The 27,663-nt window shown below is 33.8% G+C and overlaps 2 protein-coding genes across 2 annotated transcripts; one reads left to right on the forward strand and one right to left on the reverse strand.

The window, feature by feature from the left end:
* The first annotated feature begins 368 nt into the window (after positions 1–368).
* LOC140810461 (cyclase-like protein 3) lies at positions 369–2,157 on the forward strand. Its single transcript, XM_073168315.1, has 6 exons — positions 369–680; positions 798–842; positions 937–1,009; positions 1,620–1,717; positions 1,805–1,875; positions 2,032–2,157. Exons 1-6 carry the CDS (start codon positions 389–391, stop codon positions 2,155–2,157), a joined length of 705 nt encoding a protein of 234 aa, XP_073024416.1. The 5' UTR covers positions 369–388.
* A 3,306-nt stretch (positions 2,158–5,463) lies between these two features.
* On the reverse strand, positions 5,464–26,774 carry LOC140810885 (DNA-directed RNA polymerase III subunit 1-like). Its single transcript, XM_073168792.1, is given in 29 exon segments — positions 5,464–5,811; positions 6,018–6,121; positions 6,123–6,221; positions 7,079–7,283; positions 7,871–7,950; positions 8,019–8,132; positions 8,216–8,371; positions 8,830–8,981; positions 9,066–9,213; positions 9,956–10,261; positions 10,374–10,577; positions 12,125–12,223; positions 12,748–12,939; positions 13,457–13,691; positions 14,589–14,682; positions 15,281–15,476; positions 17,733–17,921; positions 18,801–18,941; positions 19,023–19,164; positions 19,251–19,399; positions 19,471–19,686; positions 20,285–20,384; positions 21,171–21,283; positions 21,438–21,613; positions 23,139–23,316; positions 24,517–24,666; positions 25,577–25,706; positions 26,250–26,326; positions 26,753–26,774. Coding segments are annotated over 28 exon segments (4,188 nt in total). The 5' UTR covers positions 26,321–26,326; positions 26,753–26,774; the 3' UTR covers positions 5,464–5,762.
* Between the last annotated feature and the right edge of the window lie 889 nt (positions 26,775–27,663).

Genomic DNA, 27,663 nt, shown 5'->3' on the forward strand with positions numbered 1-27,663 from the left:
TGGATTATAAAAAAAATCCATATATATATGTGCAAAATTAAATCCATATACACACACACACACACACACACACAAATAATTTGATCGTTTAAAACAAAAAATTTATGTGCCAAAATTTGATCATTTTAGACATGTGTGTGTGTACATATATATTATAAATAAAGAATGAATAAATTTAACAATGTAATTAATTCCATATATATATATATATATATATTATAAATAAAGAATGAATAAATTTAACAATGTAATTAATTCCACGCTTAATTAATATAGAAAAAGAAAACGTTATCGCAATTATGTTAATCCTAGATTTCATCAAGCTATTCTTCTGATTCATGCAATGGGACAATACCATTTAACTTACACCGGCCACCGGCCATCGCGGATGCCGTTTTCATGGCCTGCAGTCGTCCTCCTCCTCCTCCTCCTCCTCTCCTCATCTGATGGAGCGGTGTACTACAATTACAGGAGCATTCACGACATAAGTTCCCCGATACGTGCCGGGCAGACAACGTGGGGCCTTAGCAATGGTCTGAAGGGAACGTTCCTGAATGAAACCTCAAAAATAGTGAAAATGAGCACTCACATGGGAACCCACGTAGATTCTCCTGCTCATGCATACCAGAAAATGTTCAAGGGGCATGATGTTGCCGCACTCAATATTCACACTCTCAACGGTATCAGAATAATAATAAAATTACCAAATTCAAATAAATAAATTCCTAATTGGTGGGATGTTTTCAAATATGTATTATTATACTTTAAATAGTGTATATTCTACTATTTATGGACAGGTCCGGTCTTGTTAGTTGATGTTCCTGGAAAGAAGAACATAACAGGTACCTGCAGTGTCAAAAACCTATGTCAAATTTGATTATTTGTGTAGTTTTTTCCCCCTAAAACAACGCTTGTGTTCGATAATACTTTACTCAGGTAATGTTTTGAAGTCGTTGAAGCTTCCGAAAGGACTGAAACGTGTAATTTTCAGGACAGATAACACTCGTAGGTATATAGATCCATGCAACTATGATATTTAACCAATACAAATCTTTCAAGCATTGATATTAAAGACAAAAATTTGTGTGAGACGATTTCACGGATCGTATTTGTGAGACTTGTCTATTATTTGGGTCATCCATGAAAAGGTATTACTTTTTATGCTAAGAGTATTAATTTTTATTATGATATCGGTAGGGTTGACCTTTCTCACATATTAAGATCCGTGAGACGGTCTCACATGAGACTCACTCGATATTAAATATAGACCCTGTTGAAAAACTCATGTATGTATTAATAAAATTTTCATAATGGAGATTAATATTTTCATGATAGAAAACTTACACAGATATGTTTTCGAATATATAATTCTTCAATATTATTTAGACATCAGCTTTTCAAATAATTATCCGCGCTTAAAAGATGTCCTTTGCTTAAGTAATTATGATATGTTATCAATAACTAATACTGAATATGTACTTTAACAAATAAAATTATTAAATATTTTCAAAATTTTATTTTTCCAAATCTTTTTCGAAACATTTTGTGTTGTTCGGGACGTGATTTTCTAATACATAATCGAATATCATTTTGTTTTTTTTCCCCTTTTTTGTATATAGGGGCCTTATGCGAAGGAAGGAATTTGAATTGGGGTATGTCGGATTGGAGCCCGATGGAGCAAATTGGCTAATTAAACATACAGAAATCAAACTCATTGGCAAGTAAAAATAATTAAGAATGTGATTATCGTTTATACTGAGAAGATGAAATGTTAAATTTAATCAACGTAAAACGTTAATTGTAGGAATGGATTACTTATCAGTCGCTGCCTCAAGCAAAACAGTGGAAGTGCATAAGATTTTGCTGAATAAAGGGGTAATATTTTCATCTATATTTTATGAATTAAGTTTGGCCTTTTCGTGAAGATTTTTCATTCTTTTCGAATCTACTTAAATATGCTAAAAATTGAGCAAAACCCTTTATTTAAATGTTTAAAAATCTACCATGTAATGTCAGCTTTGTTATATATAGGATGTAATCCCTTTGGAGGGGCTGGATTTGGAAGAAATCGCTGCTGGAAAATACGCATTACAATGCTTACCTATGAAGATCCCCGGGGCTGATGGAGCCCCGACGAGATGCGTCCTTCTTGAGTGATAACCGTAATTGAAATGCAACTTGTCTTGTGAATGTCTTCCACAAATTAAAATGTAGCAAACATATGAAATTTTTTATCTCCACTGTCATTTCTCCTATAATTTTCGACGATCTATTGGTCAAACTATACGAAAAAGAAATTATATTTCTCAACATATCGCGTAGAATCAAACACAAAAAATGTCCAACATTTTCTGCAGCGATTCTGGCATCAATAACTTGTCAGCATTAATGTTGTTCATTGATGCCGGACAAAACTGGTACTTAAAAATTGCAACATCAATCCAAAAATGATCCATCTTTTTGAAAATGTGCATCCACCCCTCCTATCTAGCTAGACGCGGGGATGCATTCTGAACTCTCTCCAGACCTTCAAAACAAGGCTATGATGTAAGAAAAATTGAATGCCCATATCAAGATAAACAAAAGAGAAATTGTGTTGACAACGGCGCTATGGTATTCTGAATTTTGGACTAACGGTGCATGTGTTGTCTCGAATTTAGACTTTTGATACGCGCATGTGTCCTTTTTTGACTCTCAAGCTTCTTAATCTTACTCATTTATGGTATGAAAATGCCTATATATACAGCAGCGTTTGAGGTCTCTAAGCATACAATTCGTACAACCGATAAAGACAATATTACACAATCTACATATGATTGAAGTGCTTAAAAGGATTCAAATCAGAAGAAAATAATACTCACAAATTATTAAATGGCTGGAGGTATTATTCGATTCACTTTCACATATTTGTTTATCGTATCCATCAATGTGTAGAAACATGATTTTTGAGAAAAACTCTAATATTTGATATCAAAGACATGATACATCTGTCTTGAATATATTTATTTTCATTTTTCTGAAAATCTGATATCATACAATTTTAAGAAACTTTATTTATGGAAATTCATATAAGAAACGTGAAGCTTGAAGTTCGAATATATAATATTAAAAAATTTACCATAGAATTTATTGTGAGTATGAAATGTACTCAGTATTTACATGACAACTAGCATTTTTGTTATTATTGTTGTATATTATAAAAAGGACAATAAAGCTAGGTGCACAACCTATTTGACAACTGGATGGAATTGAGTAAGTGAATTGATAATTTTGACATCATTAAACTGTCGGCTAATTGCTTGAAGTTTCTCAAACTTAACTAATTTTATATTACAAAGTTTGATAAATATAAAGCTATTTGCATTTTGAAAACTAAAATTGTACAATTAATCGGACTACGGGTACCAACTTCATTGGAAATTTAATCCAAATTTTGGGATTTTGGCTATTCCAAAATAAAATAAAAAATTTAATTTGGAAATAAATTTTGACTTGAAATTATATTTTAAAATTTTCAAGTTCAATGCAATTTCGAATACATGTTTAGAAATTATTTTTGCATGTTAGATATTATGAAAGATGATATCATGAGTATTTATTTAATAAGGATATGTAAATTTAATATTATGCTTATATTCATTCTTGAAATTTTAAATGCAAATTAAGTTGATTTACATTATGTTCATATTAAATTATAGTAGATTGTTTATAATTTTAAAATAAACGTATCAAGTAAAAATGTGAATATAAAGTCATCTAATGAAAAGTTTTAGTTTATAAAAATTCATTAAGTTGAATAATAATTATTGGGTGACATAAAAAAGAATGAACTGAGGAAGTTCTTCACAAACTAGTTTGTTGATGCTAGGCCTTAAAGCCCATTAGTCTTCGTGATAACGTTGTTTAATCTAGGAGTTTGGTTTTTAAAGAGGTTTTAACACTATTTTTTTTTATGCTGAGAGAGAGGGGACCACCCACAACGACCACCTAACGAATCGCTACTTTTCTCCAAGTGCCTACTCCTCGCTTGTCGTTATCCATGATGTTGATAAGATTTTTAGGGGGAGTTGAAATAGTTCTGCATCCTCTATTAAATTTCAGTGCTTCAGATGCTAGGAAGTCAGCAGCTTGGTTTTGTTCTCTGAAGATATGTTGAACTCTCACTTCCCATTCTCTGCAAGGAGGCTAGTACACCTGGCAAGCAGATTGAGAACTGGCGAGCAGGGTGATCCTTCTTTGTTCAACCATTTGACTATCATCTCTGAGTCAACTCCTAGCTCTAAGAGCTACCCAGTTCCAACCTACCCCATTCATCCAATATTCATCCACTTTCTTGTGCCTTTCGGTGGAGTTTATATCCATGAGCAAGGACTTGCTCAATGGTTCGCTTCCCAACCACTTGTCCTTCCAGAAACACGTAGATTTACCATTCCTCACCACAATCTTAATTCCTTTCTCCAGAAATTGAGCAGCCTTGGAAATTTCTCACCAAGCGATAGACGCCCCTGTTTTGGGTTGTATGAAGAGGCTTTAACACTATTAATATTTCCTAAGAATAATCTAAGAAAGTGTTAATTGTGTCACTAAATATTATATAAATAATTAAATAAAGTCAGAATTTTGTCCAGTGAACCGCGTAAATTTAGATAATTAAGGTTTAGTCACAATAACCTTATTTATGAAAAATTATACATTAAGTAGGTTGAATATCACGTAAAGGACATTTATTAATAAAACCAAAATTTATGTCTAGTGAACCGTGTAATTTAAATAATTAATTTTAGCTACTACACTTTTAATTATGAAATATTATACATTATATGAGTTGAAGATCACATGATAGACATTTATAAATATTTAAATATTTGTGACTTAATGTCATAATGATTCGTATAATTTAAATTTATTAAAGAATAGTCATAACAACTTTAGTTTTGAATAACATTTAGTTGTAACAAAATAAATTACATAGAATTATTCATTATTTTGGTAATACTTGGATGTGAATAATTAGGAAGACCAAATATTTTATGCATAAAGAATTCAATATCCTAGTTATTTGTATAATTTTAATTAATTAAAGAGTAGCACAACATTTTTGATTGAATTAAAAATCGTACATAAATTTGATAATCAGATTTGGTTATAAGGGACATAAATTGTAATTAATTATATTTGAAAAGTGAAATTTATCCCACAAAAAATTTAGTTATGTTAAATACAATTAATTAGGATACAATATTGAAGTATTTTCTTAACTTACCCAGAGATTAAAAATGAAATATAATTCAATAATTATATCATTAAATTTATAGATCTTATTAAATTAAAATTTTAGCATATATGCAATTTTAATGTCAATGATTCATATATATATATATATATATATATATATATATATATATATATATATATGTGTGTGTGTGTGTGTGTGTGTGTGTGTGTGTGTGTGTGGCAATTTTTAGAAAAACTCCTACATAAGATGCATCTTGGTAGATCTAACAAGTTTTCAGATTTATTTATTTAACATAGGCAGATGGCAGACTCCGTAAAAAAATGACAAACCAGCATGTGCGTCCTACAAGAGCCGATGCGATGGCAAAGGACTGGCTACGGTCGGTAAGAAATGTTGACTGTTGAATTTCAATATATATGTCACCAAAATACAGAAGCGCCTCTTATAAAGAGAAATCATAATGCATCATCACTTTGTTGGACCATATATTGTCATAGAATCTTCGCAGGAAGTTTCCTCGACGATTTCAGCGAATAATAGGATCAGAACCGTAACTTAACTCAACAGGCTGCACGCTGCATAGGGAAATAAGAATAAATGTTATCATATACTAGTTCTTAACTAATGAGTATAATGATTGACATTAATAAGTTCAGAACTAGAGCCACACTAGATCGAGTTTTATGTAAGGGCAAACTCAATCAACATTGATGTCATTTGTATGTTTAACGCATCGATAATTAGTTCATCATATGACTATCAAAAGCATTGGAAAGCATACCTTTGCCTAACTTTGAACATTCCTGTGCCAATTTGTATAGGTATTCCCATAATGATGCGTTCACTAATTCCTTCAATCCTATCAACCCTCCCATTCACAGAAGCAGTTAAAAAGGAGATCTGCGGTCTTCTCAAATGAAGCCAGCATTAGAACACTGTCATTCAGTTTTCCCACCCCATGTCTTGTTATTCCCAAAACTTCACCCTGAAAGATGGTCATGCATGATTGATCAGGCGATAATACGAAGTTTAACATCAAAAGTTACAGGATATCAGTCAGAATTTTCTTTGTTGTACAACGAAACCTAATAGACGTAGCAAAGGGCCTGCTCTACAAACTAATTTTCGAGACAACTCAAAATCACAGTATTAAATAACAAAATGTAGAAGGGAATAAACGGATTCAACAATCTGAGTATTTCTATCAGCCAAGGAAATAAAAATTTCTATATTCTGTTGCGCTAGCAACCGCTAGCCAATATCTGAAACTGTGCTCGAATGAATCTCCTCCGACAAACTCTCCCCCTTATATTTTCAGCCCACTATTTTTTCAAGGCCCAGCATGCTTGAGCCCATAACAGTCCGACTAATTGCCTACAACATTTACTTAAGGTTGCCATTTTCATGGTTCACATATGCATAACATGAAAAGATTTGGTTGACAAATGCATAATTTGAAGAGATTAAAAAAAACACATATTTTAGATTCATTCCCGATTCTCATTGATTATGTGATATTACAACTTTCTCACTCTATCCTCTTGGTCAAAACTCTTGCTTTTCTCCTCGCACATGCATCAAGGGACGTACAAATAAATTTCATAATCATGTAAGGTCGATTCACATTGAAATGAATCATAAAATTGTAAAAAGTTAGCTTCACCCAACTCGAGCATATACTTGAAAGAAAATGTGAAACTTATAGAATAGAAATTGTAAAAATTGATGGTCAACTAGGTAGTGGTTGTCCGCATTGGCGCCATGCAGTAAGGTCGGAGTTGGACAACTGCAGTCCCAAAAACCATAAACCAGCAAATATCGAATTCTGAAAAATGAAATTACCTTGGATGTCATTAAATCAGCCAAAAGCATCATGTGACGTGTGTCTATGCTCATTCCATGACTTGACATGGTTAATTGTATCTCATCAATAATTGACTTTCTCGCAGCTTCAATTCCAAGTGTCTTACCTACTTCAATGATGTGATTACTCGTAGTTTTACACCCATCAACTCCTTGAATGCCCATGACAGATAGCAGTCCAGTCCTGCAAGCCAAAACAATAGCAAAACAACTCACCAACATAATCATGCCATGAATGCTCTAAGCTGTATAAACCATTGAAAGGCTTGACCCTGCAACAACAAGATCCACTCATGACATACTGCTTATTTCTACATTCACAATTTATAATGTTACAAGAAACATTGCAAAACACAGTTGAAAAACTCGTGTATGTATTTGTTCTCAATAAGTCATATTCAAATAAGTTGATAATACATGTAAAAGCCCAATCCTTGTAATTAAATACAAACCGCGTGATGTTTTACGTTCACATGATAATTTGCAAACACTGTACATGGTATATGTAGGGGTACGTACAGCAACTGGTGCCTGGAACACTGGTGGAACATAGAATGTATGCTGAATAATGAAAAACCCAAATACAAAATTAACACATTTTCATCATTTTTTTCCTCAAAAGTTTGATCATATTTTTGAGCCTAGAACATTAGTGGAAACTAGAATGTATACTGAATAATGAAAGCATCCAGACAGAATAATAACATATTTTCATCATAATGCTTGAGCATAGATGAATGAAAAATCCACTAAGATCCTAAAGAAACATACCCTTCAACAAGTAAATCAAAAGTTTCCTTTCCATTTTCCACTGTTTTCTTTATTATAGCACGTTCAACCGAATTGATTCCCTGCCATAGAACAGCTATACACATTAGCATTTTGGAGGATTATTCAGAATGAAAATTTAAAGTCTAACCTTCACAACTACTTTGGAGAGCTTTTTCAGAACCCCTCGGAGTTCAAATTGAAGTGCACTTCTATCAGCATGCAGAACCACTTCCAGTTTCTTGGGATTCAAAACCTTAACTTGCTGCGGCAAACATTAGCATCAGTGAAAGCAAAGCTTCTATACAAACACAAACAAAAGGATTGATGAGTGAGGCACATTCATACCTGCTCCTTCAATTTCATTTTCGGGGTGCGTAGAATTGATTCTTTTACAGTATATGCATCAATGGATAGTTGTGAATCTTGTAATCTTTTCACATCAAGTGTTATAACTACGGATGCCTGTCTTGATGCTTGAGACGTCTTAATACTTCTAGCTACCTACGGAGTAAAGATACGGCTTCATCAATGGACCAACTTGATACTTTCCAATCACATAAAGTTACAAAGCAAGGAAATTGATGGAGTTGCCTAAGCCAAATTTCAAAGAACACTGAAGTTGGAAGAAAATCTTGACCGTTCAGAAAGCATTTGATGCTCGATGGTACCAAACTGGCATCGCACAAATTTTAAGCCAACTATTATCATTATCGGAAACAAAACTCCAATGCATGTGCTTATTGAAGTTATCAGAACAATGGCAACATGATGCAAACATAACCTGCAACAGGACCTTTACCATACAAAATCACCATCTAAAGACAACAATTCAAATTCCATGTCCCAATTATTTAGTAGCGTTACAAAAAAAATTCCCCATGCATTTCCAATTAAATTCTGCCGGATGATCTCCATTATGTACCACAGCATAATCCTCAATTAATATGGATGAAGATTACCTGCTCTAAAAGTGTTTTCTCAATACGACCCTTTATTATTCTTGCACTGATCTCGTTGTCCACATACTCAAGTCTAGCAGATATAATTGGAGTGCTGATCGTTTTAGCAGCATTCGTTATTTCCAATATCCGAGGAACCCCAAGAGTAACATCTATGGTAAAATTAAGGTTAACCTACTTGAAAAGACAATAAAAAGGAAGATAATGTTAGTTGATCATTTTATCTGAAAGGATACTCATGCTGGCAACTCCAGCAAAGTGGAAAGTTTTCAATGTCATCTGTGTTCCTGGCTCTCCTATACTCTGAGCTCCAATTGCACCAATTGCAGTCCCCGATTCGATTTTCTTCGAATGATAACGAGAGATGCAGGTTTCTAAGAATACCTATAGATTTATGGAAAAATTACTGCTTTAAGATCCATGCATGAAGGAATGTGTTAGATCCGTACAGATGAATAAATGCACAAATATAGAATAAAAAAACAATTTATTAATAATAAGAATACTAATAAGTCTAAACACCATAATTTTCAAAGCCTTTTTATGTCAAGCACAAAACAATTCCAAACAATGTCGAAAAATTTCATGGTTCAAAAGGTCAGAAAAACATCACCATTCTCAAAAGGTCCAGTTTGAGTAAACCATATTGTCCAATCTTGTTTAATGGCCACTACAGCCCACTACAGATTATGTTTTCTCTAGCTTTTGAAATAGCCACCGTAAACCAAAAAGTTATACATAAACAGTCGCATCAAATCTACGAATTTCATCTCCCTTGCAAAGCTTAATTATTCGGTTCATTGACTAAATACTATAGAGACAATTACAAAAAAAATAAAAAATAATTGCCCAACCATAAACCAAAAAGTTATATATAACCAGTCACATCAAATCTATGAATTTCATCTCCCTTGCAAAGCTTAATTATTTGGTTCATTGACTAAATACTATAGAGACCATTATAAAAAAAATAGGCACATACGCATATAAGTTTGAAAGTGTAAATAATGTGCCACTATGTTTCAACAAAGTTTTTAATATCATCCAAAAAGCACTTTGGAGAATTCAAAACAAAGGTGAGAATCAACTCTAGCTGAAGGAGTCTAGAAGCGGAAAACAAAATTACCTGTAGTTGCTGCCTAGTGATCCCTACAGTGTTTGCAGCAACAGTTTCCAAATGAACTTGATTCTCTCTGGAATCTTGTCCTTCATTCAGTTTCAGGGAGAGAGTTGATTTCCCTGATTTTTCCTGGATAAACTTCGATAACGACTCAGCAAAAGTCTCCAAGCATCCTTTTTTAGGCGGCAAATCCAGTGAGCACCCCCATTTAGTGATATCGAATTTTGAGAGCCTTTCATCAGTTATTTCCTCTATCATAGTCTTAATATCTTGAGTAGATAAAATCTGCTGCCCTAATGCAGGGCAGGTGGCCTGTCAAGATAACAAAGATAAAGGATGAATAAACAGAAGAGAGGACATTGTTGCTAGTTGGTGACTAAAAATATCCTCAATCGATGAGGAGAAAAACAGTAGGTTCCAAGACCTTGACTTTCATAAATAATCTTTCAAAGTTCAATGGAAGTCCACTTTTCCCTTCCATCTGTGCGGGATCCATACCATCACCTCCATATATAAACTGAACAATGCAAGCACTTGCATTTCTAACTGAATTGTCGTAGTGAACAGATAGGTCCTCCATAGTTTTCATTAGTCTACGCGACAAGTACCCCGTTTCAGCAGTTTTAACCTGCAAGAATATTAATAGTCTATTGAGCTGGATTAACAACAGTCACATAAAGATAACATCATGCAAGCATGAAAAAGAAGTGTTGCTTCTCGACATAATATGTATGTCTGCCTGCCTGCTTTCTATTTCTCTTATATTTTAGAACCCAACATCGTGTAAGTTTTTCTCCGAGACTTTATTGTGCTTATAATTGAACGGTTAAGTTCAAATTTAGGAGGTACCAGACAGAATAGTTAAAACGAATAGTTCATACCATATTTGTTACAATATATTTTCACATTTATAAAGAGTTGATAACTATAATCTAAATAAGATAATTTAACAGAGTTCTAGCTCTCTAGGTATTTTGTCGTGAATATAGACCTTTATAGCTGAACCACATAAATTTAGTATAACATTTCATTGTCTCTTTATTTCACTACTACAACTCAAAATTAAGGAAATACCACCTCACTTTGTTTATCCATCTCACCATCTAAATTTACAACCAACAGAAAGTGAGGTGAGTACCCTCTGTCCAATTTCTAACCTCCTACAATCCCTCCGACCAAACACACCAAGGTCTCACCTATAGAAAATAACATGAATGGCAGGATTTAGGAAACAACAAAATTTCCAAGCAAAAAACAAATTTCATATGACCAAGTTTACACATTATATCATAGCATGCTCATGGTCAATAAAATGTAAAAAAACAAGAGTGTTGTCGAGCCCAAAGCATCTCAATAGCCGATACATTACACTTCTTGTGAAATGGAGACCGATAGTTAAGCAATTATGCAGAGTGCAAATAAATTGACGACGTAGCTGGGTTAAGGTCAACTTTAAAGAAAGATGCAGAAAATAAAAGTATCAAATAAGTTAACTACATTTTAACGCGTGTCACATACAGCAAAATCCATGTCATTGAATTTTTGGAGGTTTGACCAATTGGAAAACAAAGCAAGGACGAAAACATTATCATAAAATAGGTTCGATCAGATCACAGATGTGGTGGTCTGAACACAAAGCAATGACGAAAACATTATCATAAAATAATATTTTTATGATTATAAATGGCACATGAATTCATTCAAATAATCTAAAGTTGCAATGTGTTTTTGGACTTGATAATTCGAAATAGCGATATTTCTTTCAATTTTGATATGTGGTGACAATATTCTAATTGATACGTTAACTTTCTTTTAACACTATTGTTGTTTACGACCGTTGCACATATAATTGAATTTTTTTACGATTACTCTTATTAAAAAAATTAAATTTGTAAAACTAAAAATCAAATTTAAAATTTTTTATTTTTAATAATTCTTTGTAAAATATTTGATTATTGTATCCCAACCATATCGAATCTTATATTTTCAAAATTTATTGTATCGTTGTATCCGTATCGTATTCGATATGATACCCTTACATATGCAACATACACATTTATCCTTGATGGAATTCTAAAAGCTTGAAAGGATGGTTGGGGTGAATCATAGAGGAAAAATTTTATTTGCTACTTTTCATTTACAAAACAATTAGAAAATAAAAATAATTATCCATACCGCAGTATCTACGAGACCTTCTCTCCCTCCCATGGTGTGGAAAAAAAATTCTGTTGCAGTTAATCCAGAATAAAATGAATTCTGAACAAAGCCTTTAGCCTGCATTCAAAACACAAAAACGATGTTTAGGTCTTGCAGATATCTTTTTTCAACTTTGAGTTGAAGCTCACGAAATTGTGATAACTTATTTACAGATATCAATCAATAGTAAACCTTGGCTTTACTTGGAAGTTGGAGGTATACATAATATAATGATTTAACACTATTTTTTTACTTATTTGAAAGATTAAGCATGTGTTTTATTTAATTAGGACAATAAGGATGTACATAGATCCATGTTATCCAGTTGCTACCTCTTAAGGATTTATCTGGTTACTGAATATAATGGTGGTCAAGTTTAATGCCCATAAATTTCCCTAGGCAATTCATCTTTTAGGATTTCCTTGGTTTCTGATTACAATGGTGGTCAAGTTATATGGGCTCATCGTATGTTCTCTCATTCCATTCACAAACTAATTGCAGGCACCCTGCCAGTTATTTTAAAAAATTATAAAAATAAAATCAAAGGTAATCTATTATCCCAACAGATAAAATACTAATTATCAAATACAACAATGGCATACATCTGGGTCCTTTGCTTCTCTTTCAAAATGAGGCAGCGTTCGATCAATGAATCCGTTTGGAGCTCGGCGACCACCAACAGATTGTTGACCAACACATGCAATCATCTGGCAAATATTAATAGGAGATCCTTTGGAACCACACTGTGACATGATTAGGGGGCTGTTCCTCCAATTCAGATTTTCCATACAAACCTAGCACAAACAAGAGATTAGCATGTCCAATAAGTATATTAGTCTATAAAGAAGTTGAAACTTGGAAGGAAAAAAAATTTCTAAAGACACTGTAAAACACATTTCATCGAAAATAAAGTAGAGAGAACAGCATCCCAGAGAAACTATAGCTCCTATTTTGGACTAGCAGAATCAACCGCAACAAAAGCTTTGAGAAAAACAGGAAGAATACCAAGTCATTGCTAGAGAAACTCGTTTCATTTAAAGCTCAGTTGTTCATTGCATCTCTAGTTTTAGACATGACAAAAAAATGCAGAATACATCCGGTAAAATCCATTGTGGAAAGGCTAGCTAGCAAGCGGAACCCCTGATGGACTACTTCACTAAAAAATAAAGAAGAGGTGGCGTGATCTGATTGGCACCAGCCAAAGGCCGAAGTTAAAAGAGCTTGTGTAACCGTTATTTAAGTTTTAGAAACTGTAAAGATAATCATTAAAAGCCAACAGTCATCAAACTAACAAAAGATAGAACCAATTACCTTTGCAGTAGATTCCCGGATGTTATTTAGGACTGCAGTTATATTGGCTTCAAGTGTCTGAGCTTTATTACAGCCAGGTAGTGGGACCAGTTTTCCAGATTTATAAGTATCGATATACTCTGTACACTTGGCATACTGCTCATGAATTGTATCCTTCTTTTTCTTGTTCAATATGTCCTCGGGTTGGACATCATTAATTCCTATTGAAAATCCATGATTTCCTATCCATCGAGCGCTGTAACAGCAAGACAATCAGAGTTTAAACCTAAGCAACTTCATTAGTATTGAGTTAGTCAATAAGACTAAATGAAATAAAAATCAAGAGAATTTTGGACAACCCTAACACATAAATCATTGACATCAGGACCAAAATGCTTATTTCAACCCCTAGTTAATCTGTCAAATACTGTATGTATACATGGTTTGCTATTTTCTGTCTAGACTCTAGATTTTCCGATTTGTTAGAGTTTCCACGGATAATTTAGAATCGATACATATCCTTACTGAAATGACATCAAACAGATTATGAACACATTCAGAAAGTTGAAGGATATCAATATTCTATAAATGATCCAGTATCAATAAATAAAGTTTCCTCTCACTTCGTAATTCAAAAAGGCAGGTCAAAATTTCTCCATGCTATCCGCTTAAAAATTAAATTCTGAAAAGGCTATGAAATTTGAAGCACCTGAAGAATTAACATAAGATTCCGTAGTACAAAGCTACCCATACTCATGTCTTATCGTTAAGTAGAAAATAAAGATGAAAGGGAACTCAAATGGGGTAAAGCAACCCCAACTCATGAACAGTTTTCAATCCTTTGTAGGAGAAAAAGTATGAGGAGTTGAATTTGTTGATATAAAAGTAGGCCCCCCACCCCATAGTTTACAAATTTGATAAAGTACCTTCGAGGACTTATATGACAGGCTGATATCCTTACATAAATACCATAAACAAACTAAAACAAGATTCAGAATAATTCGTTAAAAGTAACTTGGGGCGCTGAGACACACAAGAAAAACGGTATATTATCAAAGTCGTAAGCATAAGTTCAAAAGCTTAAAAAATTATATAGAGAAATCCTATACACGATTGAATAGAAAATCTATTGATTACAGCTACTTGGTCACACCTTAACTTTGCCAACCGATTCATGCAAGCAGCAGCAGCATGTGCATCATAATCCCTAAGAAGAACAGAATAAAGACCATCCTTGTTCCCATTACCTGATTTTATACAACAACAAAAATTAGAATATTAGCTTTATATTCACAAGCCCAAAAGTAGGAAACGTTCTCCAAAGAATGACTAATTCAGCGAAAATTACTAAAATAACCCATTAAAAAGATTCCATATCCAAAAACCCAAGTAATTTCATTTTGGCTTTCAAGCCATTCTTCGACTTCCTGCACCAAGAAACCCAAATTTTCGAATTTCTTTATTTTTGACCCAGAATACCTCCAATGATCAACTTCATTTAGTTATAATTTTGAAAAAATGGTCCATTATTTTGACAGCATATTTCTTTTTTATATATATAAATAACAGCGTGTTTCTAAAATTATTAGATAAGTAACAGACTTTTCACAAAATCTTTTTAAATTAATAAAACCAATTTTTTGCTAAAAAATCATATTTTATATTAAAATGAAATTAATGAGTCTGAAAACGTAAAACTAATATATGATGTGTACACAAAATCAACTTAGATGCATTTTTATATAAAAATTAAATTTTTTAGACAAGATAATAATTGATAAAAACTAGCTTACAGATATACAACCAGTCAAGCCTGGGAAAAGAAGTCTGAAAAAGGATGCTTACCCAGTGTAACTTTTCCAAGTTGGCCACTGATTAACTCACTGTTACGAATGCAAACAAACCCATCCTTTGGGCACATTGTCTCGGCAGATTTTTGGCAATTCTTTTCTGCAACAGTAAAATTTACGTACACTCTCATTTTTGCATGTGGGCGCAGCAGTATACTAAATAATTGTTTGCCAGTCCAAAGCTCCAATGGCTGCAATAGAAAGTACTACTTAGTACTTAGATAACTTATCCAATAGAAAATAAAAAATGTTAAGCACCAGCAAGAAGCTATATTAGCTGCACGAGCAGCTTTCTCACATGCAAGAAAAATATCAGTAAGAAAGCTACATAACTGCACAAGCAGCATTCGAACAGAAGAAAATTTTGATCATCAACTACCACTACATTTCTCTATGAATGACAAAATAATGTTGAGCATTAATAAGTATAAAAAAAAAAAATAAGTTACCAGAGTCTTGTTATTACTCAAACTAAAGAGTAGAATGAGATACATTTGATGTGTTCATAATTCAACATAGTAACTCGAATTAATTTATGCTAATTAGGTCAATTTTAGTTGTTGAATTATTGTTTATAGTACCTAATTATAGTTTTTTTAAATATAGGTGAAAGTGATGAATTCAAGTTAAAACGCTGAAAAAAATACATTTGGACATGTTCGGCACATCGGCATCATACTGCAAGGAAAAGATTGATATAGAGTTTGTGAAATGAGCTAGAACTGTGTGCCAACTCAAGAATTTGGAATTTTAAGAACAAGTAAACGTGAACAATGATTTTAGCTGTTTTGGTCGTGATCTTTGAAGAATCCAAGGGTAAGAAAATACTGAAAAAAGGGCAAAATAATACAAAAGAGATATTAATTTTCTTGGGACTAAACTCTCGGCATATTATTTCATTTTGTTGGTTGCCAAGATTTTTTGCACATTAGTTATATTATTATGCGGCTAGATTTTTCAATTACTATAACATTTTGCTTCAGTTTCGTATTTTTTATTCTTGTTAGAGTTTTATGGCCTTACGTGGCTAAATTTTAATTCTTTGTTGTGGATACCGGTTCCTATCAATCTAAAAAAGATTGGTTGTGAGACTTATTTGGTAAGCCAATTGATGCATACTTCTAAGGACATTCATCTCAAAGTAGGACATAAATTTCTATTTAAAGGGGACACCACGTAAAGGAATCTTGTTTAGGAAAGGTATAAATTTGTCTCTTGAAACTTATACCCATGCAAGCTATGCAAGATTAGTTGTTGACAAAAGATTAAAATTTAGGTACACACCTTTTTAGGAGGGAATCTTACGAGTTCAAAAAGCAAAAAATAAAATGTTCACGATCATGAGCATAAGCCAAATTTAGATACATCTCCTAGTAACTTGTGAGTTAACTCTAGCTCAAGATAATTTTGGAGGACCTACAGGTCAAGTGAACAAACCTCCTAAAAGGCTCTGTTGAGATAATAAATTGGTGATCAATGTCACTCATAATCCTGTACATCATTACAGTGCAAAACATGTGAGGTTGCCAGAGATACTTCAAAAAAGAATTGATTTGTATCCAGTTCGTGTCCCCTAATAAGCAACTAGCAGATATACTCAAAAAGTGACTTCCTGCTGTTGTCTGTCATAGATTAATGAGCAAGCTTGGAATTGAAGTAGTTCACTTACCAGCATGAGGAAGAGTGTTAAAAGATATATTTTGTTTTGAAGAAACTATATCTTTTAGCTAATTTTATATGATCATTAGGAATTTATTCTATCTATCTCTAGTAGACTTGAGTCTAGGAATTAGGTGTTGTTAATTTCCTAGTTTAGATACTGATTTATAAGATCACATTATTACTGGTTTAGTTTTATTCTAAGTTCAAACTTGAGCAAGACCTTTTCAAGCATTCCATGTCAAGCCAAAAGAACATGATCCTCAATTTTAGCTGATCTTTACTTTGTTAAACACTCAATGCAACAGGTGGTGTGGAGGAACCCTAGTTACTCCTCCATATCATAAACGCCTAGTAGCATTATCAACTAGCCCTTAACCGAATCACAAAAAATTATCTTTAGAGGTCACTACTGCATAGTCGAATTTTTCTCACCAAGAAGAAACAATACTTTCCAATAAATAAGAACATGCAAACATAATCACTGGGATAGATAAAATAAAAAGTGTCAGGCCTATTCAAATCCAACAAATCCCATGGATGAAAACAAGTAATGAGAATAAACAAACTGTTTAAGACCACAACTCCGGGAATGAAAATCGATCACGATAAAAATATTAAGCAAAAGTGTGGCAAGGCTAATGAAAAGTGACTACAAAGTTAAAGGAGCAGAAAGGTCAGATAAAAGGACAAGAAAATAAATGGTACACTAGTTCCCATATGCATAATAGTTAGGACCGAGCACTACTGATTAGAAGCATAATAGCGAAAGAGCCACACCGACAAACCTTAACTATTGCTGGAGTCGGCAAATCAATAGGGTCCATGGCGTCACCCATATACGAACACATAAGAGAAAATGAAGCACGATCATAAAATGTGTCTTTCCTTGTTATAAGATATGATGATGTTAAAAAATCCTGCGTTGAAGCTACCAATATTTCCCCATTCTTTGGAGTACATAAATTATTTTGCACCTGCAACAACATGAACAAAAAAAGGGCCAATAAATGTCAACGAGGAAAGGTGCAAAAAACATTCCTTGTCTAACTACAACAATCAGTCATACTTGTGCACCTATTTGAAGTTCAGCAATCAATTGAAAAAAAAAAAGCATCATGCAAAGGTTCCTAGGTTGCGACAAAGCTTTATCGAGGTATGCTACGTCAATTTTCATTCAAACTAACAGCTATTATCAAGACATCAGAGAAGTGAAGTTGAACAACATTTTGACACAACAGCACTAATCAATGATCAAGTTATCGAAGTGACAAAACTAGAAAGCATGTAGTATTCTTTAGGCAATGCGAAAAAAATATATGATTTTGCAGCCATTATTCTGTGAACATCTACAACGAAGCTTATATCGTTTTTTTTAACAAAACGCATTTGAGAACATTAAGCATCATTAGTTAACGGAAAATATTCCACCAGCACAGTATAAATGTAACTGCAACAGACACCAATTCAGCCGTCAAATATTTACCCATACAGCTATTGATAATAACCGTCAAATTGCAGAATTAAAACCGGTAAGAGTCTGACTTGATGACCTTAGTAAAATAATTTCCATTGGGAAAAAAGAAATTGTAATTCTGTCCAATATGATTACACGACACATGGAAACAACAGTAAAAGATGACAATTCCGGTGATATAAAGATGCTTCCACATTAAACAATGGTTTCTACTGTATCCAAGACAAAAATTCTGATGTTATTGTTTATGGGCGAGATTGGACAATTGGACAAGACAACTAACTAGGCACATAATTACAAGGTCCCGTGTTAGCATTACATGTCAAAATTGGCATTCACCGAGCAAAGCTAAGCTAATGTAAAATCAATGAGCATTTACCCCCATCAGTGTAAGAGCCTCAGTTCGGGCTTCTTCAGTTTGTGGCACATGCATATTCATCTCATCACCATCAAAATCAGCATTGTAGGGGTTACAAACTGACTCATTGAACCTCAGGGTGCGCCACGGCATTATCTTTGCCTAAAGGCAAAAAGAATAAGACAATGCAAATGAAGACATCTAATTGTGATATCAACAGTTAAGTTGAATAATAGCAAGTACCCTGTGGCACATTATTGACATTCGATGCAAACTCGGTTGCCTGTTAAATAAAACAATGTCTCCATCTTCAAGATGTCGATCCACAATGTAACCATAATTTAACTCGTCTGCATGACGCTTCCTGGAAGAAAACATTAAGGATCTGCAAGACAACAAATATGTTCATTGAGAATCACTTTCACCCCTGATGAAATTGCAACAATTATATGACGAAAAGCAAACACTTACATCTCTGTACCATCGGGTTGCCTGATAAATTTTGCACCTGGGTATTTGTTCGGTCCATTACGAACACATTGTCGCAATTTCTCTATATTATGGTGTGAAACACGCTCAGGGTAAGTTAGAACTCGGGCCATTAGTATAGGAATAGCAACCTGTCCACAAGTGCAAGTCAAATACGGGTGAAGGAGCCTGAACTTATTCAATGAAAGGTAGAAAGCCAGACCTCATTAATTTTGAGGTTTGGGTCAGGAGAAATAACAGTCCTTCCAGTATATTCTACACGCTTCCCAGACAAATTCCCACGGAACCTTCCTTGTTTTCCTTTAAGGCGCTGAACAAAACCACTCAATGGCTTGGCAGCATTCATGTAAAATGACATTCCACGGACTTCACTATTAATATACTGTGCTACCTCCAATTGCAGATCATCCCAGCTAGTCTAGCCCCACATTATTTTGAACAACAAAGTTAAGATTAGGGCGTTATGTTTTTGGTACTTTGAGACAGAAAATACACGAGTGCACCATGCATCCACATAATAATTGGTTAATAAATAAAACCATTCTAAACTGGAATTTCAACAAAAAGATCTCTTTGCCTGTTTTCTGCAATCATCACTTCCAGGTCTTCTCCTTAGTGACTAAGAAAATTCAGAGGAATCAACTCAGCGCTATCAGTTCTGTTACATGGAAAAATACCTCGAGTACCCAGGTACTTGGTTAATTTCTGTCTTATTTAATATCAACTAAGAAAAACCTTTAATTTTTTGCCTCAACGCGTGTTTGTTCTGCTTTATATAAGCAAGCTCTGAGAACTCAGAACTCAGGCCGTATCACTATAGGTAGGTAGCCTCATTCCTACGTTTTATCAATATATTTCCCTCTTATCCCTCATGCCTGAAGCAATTTGAAGACCACAGATAGCCAGGTTAAACAAACAAAAAGACATAACAAATATCAGAAAATAGCCACCACAACTCCTGAGCTATGTTTTAAACAGAAGATTCATCAAAGAGAAGTGATTAAGGCGAAATATACCATGTTCTTGCTATAAAGGCTTGTTTCCTCAATTTCTTGCCGCAAACTAGCATTGGCTTGGATGATGCGTTTTAGTCTCTCTGTAATGTCATTCTCATTGCTGCACCAACCATTGAAGAGTTAGAAACGTCTTCAGAATGATTTCTCTCTCAAGGGGAGGGTATGAACACATTTAAGGCAAGGATTGCAGAATTACTTAAGGAAATGTTTCCCAGAACTTGGTGTATTACAGTTTGTTCATTCTTCAAAAATTCAATAGATAGAAACTAAAGAGCTCAAATTTATGACACAAGCAACAGCAGATTGTCCATATAAGCATGAAAATGCTTACAAGATGAACGATTGAACAAAATATCTTAATAGATGATCTACACGAGAGCTAAATTGCCCTGCATTCTTGAAAGAAAAAAAAGTACTAACTAGCCAACACAACTTTATAAATCAGTTGAACCTTATGAAACCTTTTGTATTCATTCTTCACAAGTCATTCGCAACTTTTTTTTAATCTCAAGTTTTTCATCAATAGATTACACAACTTGTCATCCACTGAAATACTATGTGCAACATAAGAACTTCGGGTAGCCTTACAAGAAGTAAATAAATAGGAATCGTCCCCCTCCATTTGTTTTTTGTCATATGAACCAGTAGGGGTCAGCCAACCCCCTGACCATGACCATGGCAGTGTTTTTTTTAAAAAGACATTGGTTGTTCTAAAGAGCAAGAAAACATTTATTCCGTGTGTATGTTATTCAACTAGTGCAATTAGTTAAGCTCAAGCTGCTATCAATCTTCTAACAAGCTCACAATAAAAGCTGCAATTTCAACTCCCTCATAAAACTAACCAATATATAGGGAAAAATATATGTATAGTAATGCAAGAGATGACCTCTGTCTTCCACCATCTACAAAGACAGAAGGGCGTATGGAAATTGGTGGCACCAGAATATTGGTGATCATAAATTTCTCTGGCCTATCATTTAGATGAAGCAATTCACAATCCTGAAGACAAAACCAAAAGACAAACATGAACTACAGAAACTGAAGGAATAAAAATTAAACCAGAGGTAAGTTTATGATGATGCTGGTAGAGAACAGCAAAACATTCTTAAAGCTTACTTCAGTGTTTCTTCAATTCAAGATAATGAAAGAGTACCTCATTTAGCATATTTTTTAGTAGGTGGTGGACTATTCTAGGATCAAGTGTAGAAGAGATACTGATATTTCCCTTGAAATCCTTGGTGTGGGAGAGAGCAGATTGACATTCATCCATGTAACTGTCAACTTTCACACGATCAAGTTGGATTCTCGAAGATGCCCTTTTAACCATGCCTACAATACAGAAATTGTGGAAATTCCAGCATCAATTTGTAAGTGGTAATCCTAATTCCGGCAGCAAATATAAGACAACTGAGGGCATCCTCGTTCTACAAGTACAAATATTATAGAAGCAAAGAAGAAATAGAGAAGGCATTGTATCCTAAGTAGACTGGATCGGTTGCAATAAAATGTGGAATCAGAAACAAACATAATCAAACTAAAAGTTAATTATTTAAGAATTACATCAAAAATATTATGCACATTTAATTTTTTATTAAAAAAAATAAAAATAGGGAGTTAAAAATTAAATGTATAAATTAAGTAGCATGGTTACATGAGTCAAGTTGTCAAGACCTTAAAATTTAAGAATGATTTACTGGTTTGATGGTTCCACGTGATTCCATTATATTATTTTTAGGAATTAGAACTCAACTGGAATTCTCAGTTTTGGTTTCCGTTTTTGAAAAACAATTTCGGATTCAGTTCACGGTTCCAAGGAAAGGAGGTCGGCTCTATTCCAATGCATCTGATATGACAGCCATTACTAATAATCAATTGCAAGAATGGGGCATTTTGAAGGTTCGAGGCTGTTCTTATGGCTTGTCTTTATGCTTTACCAAATAATACATTTTTTATACATTCTCTTTTGGGTCGTGCGATGAGATTATCGAATGATTCGTAATTTGGTTAATAACAAATTTATAAGGATATATAATATATTGGGATAAAATATGTTTTATTTGGTATATTTTTATGGTAATGATAATTTATTCAGTTTAATGTGTTGAGACCCAAACACCCTTCTTACTCTACCCCAATCTTTCCCTAATTTCCCCCTCTACCTGAGAATAAACAAATTTTCCTCACATGCCCAGCAACCCTTTGTCTTTGTTGAGCTCACCCGGAGATGGATAAAGTTCGAAAGTCTGTTACAAAAAAATTATACCATCATCGAATGCCCACTGCAACACAAACTTTCGGGTGCCTAAAATCTTTGTACATGGAATTAAAAATGAAAAAATGAGTGCGGAAAAAGAAGACCTCGTGGAATAAAGACAATAAATGGCTTCAACCACAACCGATATTGATCGTAAGTTGCTCTCTAAATCTTGAAATCTCCATGTTCCCCTTTGATTTCGAGTTTCCATGCTTCAATGAGAGACGATTATTTCCATGTGCAGCTATCGGCAGGGTATGAAATAGGAAATGAAGTGATTCGATTAGGTTAGGGCAATGAGCATTTTTGTAAATTCCATGTGTTCTCATGTACTTTTCAATAATCGATGCCCTATCACTGGGGTTAGAATGGATTTGTTTTCAGGCCACCAAGGTTTTAATATCACTAGTTGAAGGATTGATGGGCCAGAAAATAAACGAGACAAACGTTGGTTAAGGAGCTAATCCTAAGCAAATCAACCGTCCAAACGTACCGTAACCATTTAGTCATTTACCACTTATACATATTCAAAGGCATGGACAGATATCACATGATTTATAAATTCAACAACAATATTTTGTCATTGATAAGGTGCCTAACCGTTTATATGTCCACATCTGGAGCACTTGTGAGCCTTCTTACTCCCTGCCAAAGCATTGCACTTCTTTACTACTTGTTTCATTACCTCGTTCTTTTTCAACAGCTCTAATTTCGGATTTCTCATTTTAGTCAGAAATTCTTGACGCTGTTTTTCCTCAAGAAGTATTCTGGAGCATTTCTATTAACAGAGCAGATGTGAACAAGATTATGAACTCTCAAAAGTCAATGAGTACATTGGACACAAATTAATCTCTAGGTAAAAAAAATAATGTTGATAAAATGGCTTGGGGGAAGAGAGTTGACAAAACTAACAATATTGTACAAACAAAAACCTATCATCAAATCCAAATTTCAAAGTCCAACATCCAAGAAAAAACATAAAATATTTTGAGGAAATTGAGAAAGACATAAAAATGCACCCACAATATTAAAGGTTAACAAAATTAAGTATATACACGTAGAACTGTTCTGGGAATGGGCCAAGTGAGCTACAAGTGTAAGTTAATATTTTGCGATTCAAATGTTGAATAAAGTAAAAACTATATGGGTCGCTAAGCACAAAATGTAAAGATGTCGTCCTATAGCACCAAATCTTAATAATAACTCCGTATTCATTTTCCTTTTATTCCTCAGCATTCTAAACTTTTTCCTATTGTTGTTGTTCTGTTACTCAATTAATCTTAGATAATAACTTTGTTCATTTTCCTTTTTCTCCTCATCATTCTAATCTTCTTCCTATCTTTGTTGTTTTGGAAATCAATACTACACAGTACGGCCCCTTTAATTTGAATTTGAAATTATATACAGGTGTCAGAAGAGCTCGTTCGCTTGTCTGATGAGTTGTAAGATACCCCATGAGTTCATGACACATCCAAAAGAATCTTGTAATGAAGATTTTAACCATGTCATCATATGCCTAACAAGAGTGTTTCCATAACATATACATCTGACCCAAGTACTATAACCTGCTAGAGTTTCAGTACTCAAGTAACTGAACTGAATATAAACAGGATTTTCCTATAAGGTATATTCAATTGTTAGCATGAAACTCGATAAATATAATGTTATTTCTAACATTTGCATAACCTTTTGAGGAGATTAAACTGTTATGCCAAGGAGAAACTGTGTAAGCTTGTCAAAAGAAATTGCAGTGTTCTCGATACAAGTTTTTGCTTATGTTTCGTAATATTTTCATTTAACCACATAAGTTCTAACGAGGATCTGAGGGCAGTCAATATCCATGATTAATTCTCCTTAATGTAAGCATGCACATTTTTGAAATAAAAGTCATCGTGATTTTCTACTTACCCAGATTTCATGAGCATAAAATTGTCATTTTAAATTCAGTAAACAAGGAAAAATAGCATGAATTTGGTACCTTGCAAATACACTTCAGGATATCTACTATTGTACTTAAATATCCAACATTATACACAGGAAGAGCTAAAGCCAAGTATCCACAGTGCCCAGGACATTCCCGAAAATTCCCGTCGCATGTTTTACAAGAGCCATCCTTGTTTGCAGGCCCCTGAAACACAAAAAGGTGCAAAGTAAAATAAATCTAACACTGTCACACTGTTATCAATCCAAATATCATGTTAAAATAAGCATTATAGTATTAATTAAATTAACATGTAAGCTAGTTACCATTACCTTGACATCCATATATCGCATATAAAACTAACCAAGTACAATCCAGTCAAAAGTTCAATAATCCAATCATCGTCAAAGTTAAATTACATTTTTCTTTCCAGTTTCCAATATCGAAGTTTTGAAGCAAAATACAATGAACTGTTCATTCATATTCAGTTTGGAAGGAGACCATACTGAAGAATAGGAAAGTGGTTCTTTGATACATGTTTTTCAACTTCATTAGGAATAGAGCAACTTATGTCACAGATTATTTTATAAGAAACAACAACAAGCATGTAATACTGTTGATCAGATGATGAAATGCAACTTTCTCTTATAATAAGAGCATTTTGAATGTCAAAGTAAATACTTTATTTGATGTAAAATTCCAAAATACATTGTGGGATTCATCCAAAGTAAACTAAAAAACAAAAGGAAAACAAACATCTAGTATAGGACCACAACGGACATTAAGGAAGGAGTAGAACCAAAAATTGAGCAAATGAAATATTAGAAACAAAACACTACCCAAATACCAACAAGAAAGGAAATAACATAAGAGGTTCTACCAAAGCGCCGGTACTTAAACGTTCAGAAACAAGTTTTGAAATCAATCCTTCGAATTTCAAACACCATGTTGGTCATAATATAAAGAAAGCAAATCAACCACCTAAACTTCAGATTTTCATCTTGAATTCTTGAGAAAAGATTTAGATTTGGCAAAGAGTAGAAAAAGGGAAATAAACTTGAAACATATAAAACGAAACAACTGAATAATTTCACAAGAAAAGGAGTTGAGTAATTACCATGTGAGGATCTAACAAGCCATTGACAATAGGCTTTCTATTTGGGTCGTAATAGACGCCAAGAGAAACTTCAACTTCAGCAGCTTTTACTATTTCAGTATTAGAGAATGTAGAAAACTGAATGCTTTCGCTGGAAGAACGACAAGTACAGCTTAAGTAACTGAACAATCACAAACTCGAATAAATTTCAGATGTCTTGCTGTAAGATAAGATGGTTATTCAAGTCATAAATCCTAACTAGTTCATTTGCTATAAATTATTCTTAAGTGAAAGAAGTGGATGATTTTCTGGTCCACAATAAACCACGTAAATGCTTCAAATTTTGTTACTAAGAATTTATTTATAGGACACCTCAAACACTTTGAATTGCTGACCCTCAAAGGGTATGTGTCAACTATCAAACAGCGGGAATCTCAATACTTTATGCGGTAATTTGTCAGATAAAGAGAAGGGGGTTCCTCCATGTACTCCCAATTGTTGCAGAAGACATCCTCACTGAAACTAAGATTGATATGATAAGAATGCCTACACTTCCACATGACTAGGGAAAAGATCATTAATTCAACAACACTAGACACTAGGTTATCAACAGCAAATAATTTGGTATAACTTGTAAAAAGAAAAGGCTCTATTGGTTTAAAGTTAATGAAATGCAAGAACAGAATGTGCATACATTCTTCGAGGACCAACATCTTCAATGTATGGCTGCTTGGTGAATTGTATAGTTGTTTGTGTCATCCTCATCTCTTCCTGTAACTACCATTAATCAGTTTCACAACGACGTAAAATCCACACACAAACGTGATATAATAATGATACACTTTGATATGTATGCACATGTATGAAAAATAAGTTAGTCTACAGTTCCTTTCTTTCTTTTTATATATATCGTAAAAGCTAAAGACTGTACCTGGAATCCTCTATCACGAACAATATCAAATTTTCACCGAAAACGATGAATGGCAGAAGAAATATTCCCTGAATAAATCCCAATTCACAAAGAATAATAAAATTCTTTAGAGTTTATAGGGGGAAAAAAGAAAACTAATATATCTATGATACCTAAAACTGAAGTCGATGATTGGCCAGAAAAACAACAGTTATGGACTTACTTGAACGAAAAGTAAACAAAGAAAGGAAAATGGCAGCTAAGTATAAAACTGACAGAAAAATTACACGAGAACTAGTTGAAAGCAGAAATAAGAGTCGCGTTCTCGGAGTGGGAGGGAGTTAAAGGTTTCGGCGCTTGTATATGGGCTGACATTGGATTTGGACAAAGAAATTTTAATGGGCTTTTGAAATCCTATACAAATTATAGTTCTGGGTGGACCAGAAAATGGGCTTTTGAAATCCTATACAAATGGTCCTATAGCGTCACAAGCTCAAACCAATAATTTATTGGGCTTCGGAAAACATAAAGATGCTTTTATAGAAATTAAAAATGATATTTTTAAGGCTGAAAATATTTTTAATGCTCAAAATTTCTGCCAGTATGTACAATGGGACTTCGGGAATCGGGACGGTCCAAAACTCAACTTGTTTTAAGTGGAAAGCTAATTGATTGTGATTTGGAAATTGTTTATAGTCAATTCGGCACCTAATTGACATGACTCAAATATTTTACAGCGTTCAACATTCGTAAGATTGCCCCACAAATTTACAAACACGAGAATTCGAAGGAAAGGGGGTCATATATTTTTTAAAAATTAATTAATTGTTCGAAACTGTACCAAAACGGTAAATAAATGAAGATAATATCGGAATCTGAGTTTCATACCCTTTCGAGGCTGAGGAATATGTTCAAAACTGATCCAAATATGTTTACTAAACAATATCCAGATGTGAGGATTTGATGGAAAATCGAAATCGAAATCGAAGGCCAACACTCGAAAACCCAAACAGCCTATTTCGCCCGGCGACGGTCTTACTTCGATTTCCGTCGACACAGGCGGCGGCGAGGGAAGGGGCTGGTGTAGAATCAAAGAGCAGAATGTGGGAAAGATTTCACCCACGTGGATTTCAACAATTTTGATCTACGATTTACGAATTTTAACCAATAAACAAAACTGGAGTCACGCAAGATTTCA

Source organism: Primulina eburnea, chromosome 13 (genome assembly GCF_022965805.1).
Source record: "Primulina eburnea isolate SZY01 chromosome 13, ASM2296580v1, whole genome shotgun sequence".
NCBI lineage: Eukaryota > Viridiplantae > Streptophyta > Magnoliopsida > Lamiales > Gesneriaceae > Primulina > Primulina eburnea.